Below are 11,050 nucleotides of genomic sequence, written 5' to 3'. Positions count from 1 at the left end.
ATATGAGTATTGACCAAGCGGGCCGCACCGCAAATGACAGCTTAAACTATTCCTATTGATTAACATTTTCATAGATTATCATGTGTCATATCAAACTCTCATGCACTCCATCTGATAAGCACATTAACAGAGGTCCCACGGGCTGCCATTCATCGACCCTCCTGAGGACAAGGATAAGAGGTGGGGCAGAATTAAGGGGGGCAGAAGCCCCGTGATGGCGCTTGATTTTCTCCTTTCCCTGCGAGGCTCGTTCCAAACTGGTCATCTGGCCCCCATCTCAGACTCATTTGGGCAGAAATGACTCTATAAATAAGGAAGCGTGAAAAGCAGCTTTTTTGCCCTCCCCATATCTACACATTTGTTTGTGCGTCTTACCGTCAGAAGGTGTGGGGGGAGGTACTTCTGAAGCGCACAAGAGAGAGAGAGAGAGAGAGAGAGTGGAGGTGACATCTCGAGCAAGTCTCCAGAGGCAATCCCAGGCTTGCACCAGCAGTGCTCACTTGATGTATCTGCGTTATCCACACTGGTTTTTGGGCTTTGTGACAAGCATGCACTGATCTTGCATCACACTCTGGCATGCTCTAACTGCTCTTGGATTTTAGCAAATTAAGGTTTTTGGAGCGTAACAATACAAATATCTTTCTCTTTAATCTGGAAGCACCTTTCTGGTAAGTTTCATGTTGTTATAGAACTTTTTTCTTGCTTTTATCTATTGATTTAAACTTTATTTATTCTGTTTGTTTATTGAACTCTTTACTTAAAAAGGCTTTATTGGATTTAAATCATTTTGTTGATTGTGTGTTTTAACGAATAGTTCTTCAAAAGAACTCTAGAGTTAATACTTAAAATAAAACATCATAAAATTGCTCTTCCAATTAACAAAGTGGACTAAAGTGACTAAAATGGGCTATTACATTCTCACTGAAGTGTTTCTTTCTCAAATATATATACATACATATATATATATAAAGAAAAATATATGTAAATTTATTCTTTTTTCTTTCTTTCTTGACAACCAAAAATTCTCACTTGCATTCTTACTGTTAAGTGCAAGAACTTTTTGTTAATTAAAACAAAACACGTTTTTGCTTAACACGTGGCACATTTATGTGTAACTTAAGTGTTCTATTTTAATGCTGATGGCTCTTGGGTGATACTCGTGAAAATGAGTCATTTGACAAGTGGAGCATTTTTAACCAAAATCTTTTCAAATTCCTGTCATCCACAAGAGCCCTTCAGCACTACAACCAGCAGCAACAGCCAGAGTACCGTCAGAAAAGAGAGCGAGAGAGAGCAAGCGCTACCACTGAGAGTGTTAGAAGAGGTGGTGAGTTTCAGAAAGCAAAGAGAGCGAGAGATAGAAAGCGAGGAAATGAGCGGACATGTGTGTGCGTGAGACCCACAGAGAGTGAACCAGTGCGCACCAAAGCTAACATCACTTCTTTTGCCTTTTTTCCCACCTTCATTGTCATCCCGACCTGGTCCTTCCTCCACTCGCCTCCAGGATCCGATGATCACAGGGCAGCTGAGCAAACCGCTGCTCCCCCTGCGTGCCGATATGGACGCCTGCGAGCTGCGGGATGACGACAAAGCGGCCAGCCCGGACAGCGAGCTCAACGAGGAGCCCTTGCTTCTGTCAGCTGACACAGACTCGGAAGAGAAGATGTATGGTGAGTCCAGCCTTCATCGTCCTTGTTATTGTGACTGACACCTGGGGTCATGCGCAGGGGAACTTAACACCGACGAGTGTGTTTGTTTGTTTGTGTCTGCGAGATGTTGTGGTAGAAAGTGCTGGAACAGAGCATGTGAAAGTTGTGGTTCAAGTGTATTGATTTTTGTGACTCTAATTCGTTTTCAAATGCTGAGTGACCTCTAATTATGTCTCATAATTCCTTAGATTTAGATTGAGTGTAAATGTTTAGAAAGTCCAAATTAAGTTGTTCTTCAAGTTTACTCTGTGCGTTTGAATAGTTGATATTTCCATTTCACAATGCATTTTAACTGCCGATCTGTCAAATTTCCACTGTGGAAAGCTTGTGGAGGAAGTGTCCTTTTCCTGTGACGCTGGTGGGGTGCAGCCATGCGGTATGTGGGGACCAGTTTTTTTGTTGGTGTTCATAAAGCAGAAAAATGTGACAGAATCTGGGGCAAATAGGCAACAGGAGACATATAATGTACACGCACACACACACTTACACACACACTCATCTGTCATACAGGGTGACATTTCTTCACATTTGAGATCTCCTCGGCTTAGGCTGAAGATAAAATGAGAGAAAGTGAAGAGGCCTGAGGGAGAGAAATGTGATTGTTGTGGCTCCACGGCCTCATGAGGAGTTCAGATCTAAGCAGACTGAATTGTATATTCTTGATTAGAGCAACTTATACCCTGAATCTCTTTAAAATATGCTGCAGACATTCAAAAGAGTGACATTGTTGTTATAATATTATTATTAATGATTAATTAATAATAATAAATTGATACAGTGAATATTATAATTTTTACTACTAATATTTCATTACTATATAATTATTACTAATAATATGTATTGTTATGTATATGTATAATTATATGAAAAGTTCTGTTTCAGTGTAAATCTATTTCAGAAGTTTAAAATCGTTAATATGCTAGATGAAGGTCATTCTTTTGATAATTAAACAGTCTCTTTAATTATGCTTTATCTTTTCTGAGTACTGAGCATACGTTATCGAATTTTGCCATATTTGATGAGCGCAGACTCAAAATATATTAAAAAATCTTAACATGTTGGATTTAATTAACATCCTAAAATAGTGTGCTCTTCTGTATTATGTTAAAATTTGATGTTCCTTGCAGTCAGGATGATTGCTCAGACCTTGTTTTACAGAAAAAAAAGCCTTTAGAATCCTTCAACTGCTCAGCAGCGATGTAGTGTGTGAAAAGACAAGTTTCCAGCCCTCTGGATTCAGCGTGCATGGACTGTTTTCTGTGATTGGCAAATTTGCAACATTATTGATACACTTTAAGACTCGTGTAACCTTGCTGCTGGCTTCTTTCAGACAGAATTTTATTTTTCAATTTGAATAGAAGTCAGAAACTCATAAACCCTGTTTCAGAATCAACCTACAATTTTCTCAGTGCAAATTCCTGCTATTGAGCTCATAGACTCCAAATATCACTTTTACATTTTTTCCCTTAAGAAAAGAAAACATTCACCTATATTTCATTTCCTAAAGTAACACGCACCACACAGGAATTTCATAACTCTATATTTTTCTTGCATGTGTCTGTCCTTTTCATCTCTATAATCTACTTTATAAAGCAATGCTTATTTTCTGTTATGCTTGTATATTTAATTTATTTTTATAGACTGAATTGAGGACAAACTACTTATTCTTATTGAAGAACACACTTTTAATGACAGAACAAGCACAAGTGCGAACGTGCACACCATCACTAGCACATTTGTAATATGCTTTTTATTAGAAAATTAATCAATGAAAGTGAGTCAACAAGTTCTCAGAGATGCATTAAAATATTTCAAATAAATGTAAAAGAGCACATGCATAAAAAGGATCAAAAAAATACTTCTTTATGCCAGTAAAGTGACCTCCTCGGAGTACTTATAGGCTCTAGAAGTGTTTTGCACTCAGCCTTGAACGTGTTCTGCTGTTATTTGCATTCGTTCCTGTAATTCCTGGCAATTTATCACATGAATATTTTTTAAAGCGTATTATTTCAGTTGATACGATGTAAAATCAGACAGTCAGGGTGGATTCTGTGATTCAGGTTTGATATTCAGTAGCTGTGACTGCATCATCCTCTTGTCTGTGTTCATAGTTAGACTGACTGATGCCCGTAGGGAGCTTTTCTATTGCTCTCTATGTTAGAACTAACAGTATTATATTAATGATAATAGATTTGTACCCCTTGCCACTTACCTGAATCAGATTAAACTTTTAATGCAATTAGAGGACTTTTTATATCTATATTAAAATCCAATTGATTAATTTATGTAAATGTGTAAAATACATGCTTTTATTCACAATATCCTCTGTAGGTTGTTACAGAAGTATCTCTTTTATTAGAATATTACATAGTGCAAATAAATTTAATTTAGAAAAATTATGTCGGGTTTAAATGAGTATCGTCATAATGATGAATTATGATGCGTTATTGCTGAATTCAGATTGTTTTTACTTCTTTAATAACCTTGCTTTTGATGAACTGGCTCAGGTACTCGGTCCTCATTACAGTCCGGTTTGAGCTATCACTGAAGCTGTGTTACATTAGACATTAAAAGAACAGAATAAAGAGTATTGCTTGGTGTTTTGAGATGAATTATACATCAAACATCAGCTACCCCCTTATGTGCACCAAACGCACATAACAAGAGTGTATGTGTGTGTTTGCATGGGGCGTATACTTTAGAACGCGGTAGACTGCATTTTTGGAGAGAATGGATTTGGGAGCGGGACTGCGGGCGGGCGAAGTGTAGGCTGTCACCCCGGTGATGGTGTGTCACCATGGCGGGTCTTTTTTCTGATTTGATTTTGGGAGTTGGGGTGGGGGGTGTTGGCAAGGGGGGTGTTTGTGTGATCCCCGTCCGAACCTCTCTGTCAGGCCCTGATCAGTCCTGTGGTTCCCGCTGTCAGTCTGATGAATTTTTTAGAATATCCCAAGGCAAGAAAAGCCCAGTTACTGTTTCATAATGCCAGTGTTACAATTTTCTTTAATAAGCATCAAACCTGCTTTTGTTTGCTTGATGCTTTTTCTCTTTATGCTCAGTTTTACAGCTCATTGTCTATCTGTCAATCTATTCTTTTTTGTAAGATCTCACTTTTTTTGCATGCTTACACAAACATACGCACACACACACCCTCACATTTTGATGTAGGCACATTCTTTTTCAGACCTTTTTTACTGAATCAATACATTTCTCATTTTTTAGAATGTGGTCAGCTTAGGTTTAACATTATTAAAAAAAGATTGGCCTTTCTTTTTAAGGCCACCAAATGGAGCATCTTTTCTTGCCCCGTGAGAGGTACACCAGGCAGGGGCCGTGGGCAGTGCCAGGGGGTTGCTCGGGGCAAACGGGCACGGCTGAATCTGTCCTTGGGCACAGTTGCCCATCAGTGAAATGTCTGAAAGGTCATTGTACTATGGTTACAGAAAGAATTGAGAAGGAAAGATGGGAAATAATAGGAAAAAGAAGCGCAGTTTAAGATATTATGTGTTGTTTTACTTTGGTGTGCTTCTTTGGTACTTTTTTGTTTAATAGTCTTTATTTGAATTTGTTGCTTTTGTCAAATGTATGTAATATAATAATAAATATATATTATTTTCTTTGATTACATATATATATATATATATATAAAATTCCTGTCATTAATTATAATAATTAAACCATGTTGTGTGGAAAGAATTGAGAAGGAAAGATGGGAAATAATAGGAAAAAGAAGTGCAGTTTATGATATTCTGTGTTGTTTTACTTTGGTGTGCTTCTTTGGTACTTTTTCGTTTAATTTTTTTATTGTCTTTTTTGTATTTGTTGTTTTTGTCAAATATAATGATATATTAAATTTGCTTCTACATTATCTGCGTCTACATGCTAAATACTTGCAATATCAGTTTTTAAGCTTCATATTGAACATTCAAGTGGCTGTATTTTTCTCATCAGCCCCATACGACAATTTATGCTGAAGAGATTTATTTTCTTTGGCTAGACATTGTTTGATTAAATCATCTTCTGCTGCCCTCTGAGGAGGTTCTAAATGTTTAAAGGTCATAGAAGTGCAATACATATGTCTAGCAACTCAATTGATGCTCGACAAATTGATACGCTGAGCACAGTGGCATTGAGTGAGCTTTTGCATCGCCTGTTTAAAATGGTCTGACCAAGAGGATGACAAAATTAAAAAGCTTCTTTTCATATGTTTCCTTAGCTGATTTTCAACACCGATTGAGTGTAGGTGATGATAACAAGAATGTCGCCTAGATGTTTTTCAATAAAAAAATCAGCATCAAAGAATCACTTGTGCATGTATGGACAAATGTGCAGTCTAATTTCCTCACAAACATACATGTGGCAGCCGACAAAAGAGTGGCCTTGACATTTGCTTTAAAAATGTTGAAAGGCGCGGGGGGGGGGGGGGGGGGTATGAAGGGCCGCAGAGAGAAAAGATGGAGAATATGATGGGAACATTCAGTGGGTTTTGTCAAGATGTTTACTTCACAGAAGCTCCCAAAGAAAGCATGATTGGAGTTTGTTGCGAGGACAACGGAGAGAGTCAAATAGATGATTGAACAAACTGAAAGCAACTGAATGAAATTATGCTTTATTTTACACTATTAAAAGGCGATGATAAAAGAGAAATGTTTTTGAAAAATCTCCAGGTATATATATATATATATATATATATATATATATATATATATATATATATATATATAAAGGCCTTTTTTGTTTAAACATTGTCTAATAGTGAAATTTGGTTATAAAATATTTTATGATCCAGCTTTTTTTAATTTTATATTTAAAATGCACTTGAAAATCCGTGACCGATTCATCTGGCCTGCTCAGGTGGTGTTTTATGATAAAAGAAGCAGATTAATTCTCAACCGTGTGTTTGCTTTAAAACATTTTGTGTCGTTCAGAATGGGATTATGACAAAATTTAAGGCTGTCGACTCCAGAATAACATCGTTCTCCTTCATCTCCCTCTCACTTTCAACTCCCAATGTTTTTTGACCTCCTCCGCCTTTTAAAAAGCTAATTTCTCCAGGTTTCACTTCAGCTATCACAGGCAAACATCCCCAACAACCCCGTCCCTATTTATTGTCAGGTACATTAGCTGCAAAAGCAGTGGTTAGGAGACCAAACTCCTGTTTTTTCGCTCTTACTCACAGAATAGACTGTAATGGGCTGTGTGTGTGTACAGTGGCTGTCTACTCTTTTCTAAGAGACCCGCCTCCTCTCCAGCATCCCAAGACAAGATAATAAGGCACTCGGAGGCACAATCCGGCATTATATTCAGCCACCAAAGCCTCGTCTCTTGTCAGTTTGCATTTTATTCAGGCCCAGGATGTGACGCTTCTATCATCAGCCTGTCAGGAGGAGAGGACCAGAGAGAGACAGGGCCACTCATTTCATACACTTAACGTCCACGCCAAATGGCCAGCACTTATACCGATTCCGCCGAAATGGAGGACACGTTCCAGCCCAGGGGTCACCTTCAGAGGAGAGAATGGGAGGGGAAAAAAGGCACGAAAAGATAAAAGAAATGTGTATTGATTTGTGTAATTGAGGGGGAGTTTGAGAGGAAAATGTATCTGTTGTAGACAAGAGAAAGAGGAGAAGGTTTATGACTCAATGCAGTGTTCTTTAAGTGAAGAATGTACCATTCAACTGGAATGCGCAACATTTTGAGTCAGGAAATTGTATTTTAAGCTGAGGTGATGTTTCTTTTTGACAAGCAATCGTCATTTAAAAGTAACATTGAGTGTTCAAAAGTCAACCTGGTGACATAAATTAGTGTTTTTTAATGGATAGCCAAAAGCAAAACACATTAGTAGCTTGTCCTATTCCTTTTTTTCGGCTTCGTTTGTGCACATATATGTGCATGCACATACACATTATTCTCTTATACTCCCTCTAAGGCCTCCCAAAAAAAAAAAAACCCACACACATTATGTTTGTGTAATCAGCTTAGCTGAAAATAGGGAGGAGGGGGTTTGGTGCTAATGCAAAAGGGCCTTGATGTGCCTCGCTCAGGTTAAGTAATAAAGTGACACAGACACAGTCTTTTAAATGAGGCTGGCCCTCTTTAAATAGAGCGCACTAGCCCCGAGTGCCTCTCCTCAGGAGTTAGATCTCATTATAGGGCAGGCTTGGGCCTTTAGTTGGCTGCTTTGAGCTGGGATCTGCCCCCATCTCCCTAATGCATGCCTACCAAGCATGTGTAATCCACTCGCTAATGCGTCTGTACCGCCAGCGGCTACAGATAAGATGCTATTCAAGGGGGAGGGGGGGGGGGGTTGCAGGGGTTGGGCGGAGCAGTCCAGGGTCCGCTTTTGTTTTAGCAACATTGCTGGTAGGGTCAGCGAGGACAGGGGAGATTAATTGACACTTCCATTTAAAGTTTGTAATGGATGGAGGAAGGCATTTTCTGCTCAATTGGACAGAGAGCTGTTATTGAAGATATTTTTGGTTGTTCCACAAGTATTTGCTGATTGAAGTGAATGTTTCTTGTGTCGTGCTCAAAGTTAATCTCCAAACTGCCTCTCAGCATCTTATGGAGACAGTTTCTTAGCCTAGTTAAAAAAAAATGTTGTGTTGTTCATATTTCACAATCTATAACGCAAAACATGGCCACAAATTATTATAAACTGAAATGATTCCCTTTGATTATGTGCTGTGATACTCTACATTGCTCTGGGAAAAATCTTTCACATCAGAGATGCGTTTTGGATTCTGGCTCCCATTGTGAGATGATGGTATGCTTGTGTGCCTACCAGGCTTCATAACTTTTTAAGAATTTTTCACACTTTTTTTTTTTGGCTCACTGTAAACCCGAATAAGTTGGTAACACATTTTTTTTAAGCTAAGAAATGTACAGTTTAAGTTAGCAGAACTTGCAGATTTATTTTGTAATCATACATTTTAATTGTTCATTCTAATTGAACTCTCAATTGTTGTTAGTAGTGGACACTTGACTAGCTTTAACTAGCTAATTCAAATGAATGCCACTTAACTGGTTAATTGGTTACACAATGCTTTGGTAGCATTACCATAGCACTTGCTGAATGAGGACAGCAATATAATACATTTAACATATATCTGTTCTCATACTAAGATCATGCTCCACTCGTCACCATGATAAGCCTAAAAAATCAACAACAGAAACTCTTCTAAACTAGTATAACAAAACATTAAAGGGGCTATATGCGTTTTTCTGAAATTTAAACTCGCGACTGACACCTGTGGCCAAAAAATAGAACTGCTCTTATTTTCTGCTCGCTCTCGCAGCGGTGGTGACATCACATCCGCAGACAGCGCGGGAAAAACCTACCCGCCAGAAAATAGGAAAAATAGGATACAGGCTTATAGGTGCACCCACTGTGAGCGGACAAGGTGTCAGTATGCTCATCAGGAGATGTTTGAGTCATAAATGGTAAAATAAAAAGTCTATTGTTACGTTTATTTTGGGGAAAAAGTTGCATATAGCCCCTTTAAACACTCCCACTCAACATTAAAGGGATAGTTCACCCAAAAGTGAAAATTAGCCCATCATTTACTCACCCTCAAGTCATCCTAGGTGTATATGACATTCTTCTTTCAGACGAATAAAATCAGAGTTATATTAAAAAAGTCCAGGCTAATCCAAGCATTAGAATTTGATTCATAGTTGCTCTGTTTTTGAAGTCCATAAAAAGTGCATCTGTCCGTCAAATAACATGCTCCACGCGGCTCCGGGGTGTTAATAAAGGCCTTCTGAAGCGAATTGACGCGTTTGTGTTAGAAAAATATTAATATTTAAAACTTTATCAAGTAAACTTTCGGCCCACCGCTTTCCGTGGAAAAGTGTTGAATGTTGAAAGTGAAATTCAAGATGCATACGTGACGTCATGACGAGCGTACCTGGTCACGTTAGTCTTGCGATCGGCAGGGGAACTTTCAACAATTTTTCCATAAATTGAACAAGGAAGGCGGTCGTCCGAAAGTTTACTTGATAAAGTTTTAAATATGGATATTTTTCTTACACAAACGCATTGATTCGCTTCAGAAGGCCTTTATTAACACCCCAGAGCCGTGTGGAGCACGTGATTTGATGGGTAGATGCACTTTTTATGGACTTCAAAAACAGAGCAACTATGAATCAAATTCTAATGCTTGGATTAGCCTGGACTTTTGTAATATAACTCAGATTTTATTCGTCTGAAAGAAGAATGTCATATACACCTAGGATGACTTGAGGGTGAGTAAATTATGGGCTAACTTTCATTTTTGTGTGAACTATCCCTTTAATCTTGCACAATAACACAATATAACACTTAATTTTGGCATTTACTGTCCCTTTTGAGTGTCATGGCAAAGCATGCTGGGAAATATAAATCTTTTTAAGTTAGCCTAAATTAAAAGAAACAAGTTTAATAAAACTCAAAACAATGAAACAATTCAGACTGCTTAAATTGTGTGTTTTGAGAATTCAAACGAACAAGAAAAATTCTAAAAACTCACAAAAGTTGAGTATTTGTTTGAACTAATTTGTTTAATTTGAGTTGGCTCTACTAAAACCAATTAATAGTCTTGAGTGTTAGGGTTTGCAGTGTACAAATACATTTTTTTATATATTGCTTAACCTTTTTTAATTTTTTATTAAATTTCACATTTTCTTTCAGGTTGAAATAGGATATGCTGATTCAATGGCATCAAAATCATTCCTGAACCTACTGTTGTGTTTATTTGATCAAAATACAGTAAAACCAATTTAAATAACTTTTAAAAAATGTTTTATTACTATATTTGTAAAATGTAATTTATTCTTGTGATAGCAAAGTTGAATTTTCAGCATCATTACTCCAGTCTTCAGTGTCACATGATCCTTCAGAAATCATTCTAATTCTGATTTGGTGCTCAAGAAACATTTCTTATTATTATCAACATTATTGAAAACAGTTGTGTTGCTAAATAATGGAAACCATATTTGTTCAGGATCCTTTGATGAATATAAAGTTGAAAAGAAATAGAATAGAAATCTTTTGTAACATTACTGTTACTTTTGATCAATTGAATGCACCCTTGCTGAATAAAAGCATTTTGTTTTTTTATATTACTGACCCCAAATTGTATGTCCCCTAACATTTCACAGTTTCCTCCCCTATTGCTTCTTGAATAAAAAAAAAAAAAGATCAGTCTAGAAAGTATTCAAAGAAAAGAATGATATGCTTATTCCATATGCTATGCTTTATTATTCTGAATGTAAAAAGGATGTAATATTTACAAACAGTACAGCAAGTCCTATTCTCCATTGAGCTATGGACGAATGTTCTATCACAAACATTCCTGAAA

The 11,050-nt window shown here is 37.3% G+C and overlaps 1 protein-coding gene across 1 annotated transcript in view; it reads left to right on the top strand.

The window, feature by feature from the left end:
• The first annotated feature begins 419 nt into the window (after positions 1–419).
• Positions 420–11,050, top strand: part of pou6f2 (POU class 6 homeobox 2) — a 125,173-nt gene continuing 114,542 nt past the window's right edge. The window contains exons 1-2 of the mRNA XM_079805553.1: positions 420–668; positions 1,505–1,670. Coding sequence (XP_079661679.1) covers positions 1,511–1,670 — 160 coding nt within the window. The 5' untranslated portion in view covers positions 420–668; positions 1,505–1,510. The remainder of the gene's footprint in view (positions 669–1,504; positions 1,671–11,050) is intronic.

This window comes from Gobio gobio, assembly GCF_949357685.1.
Source record: "Gobio gobio genome assembly, chromosome: 23".
Lineage (NCBI taxonomy): Eukaryota > Metazoa > Chordata > Actinopteri > Cypriniformes > Gobionidae > Gobio > Gobio gobio.
The sequence above is the reverse complement of the archived record's forward strand: the minus strand, read 5'-3'. Positions and strand labels throughout refer to the sequence as shown.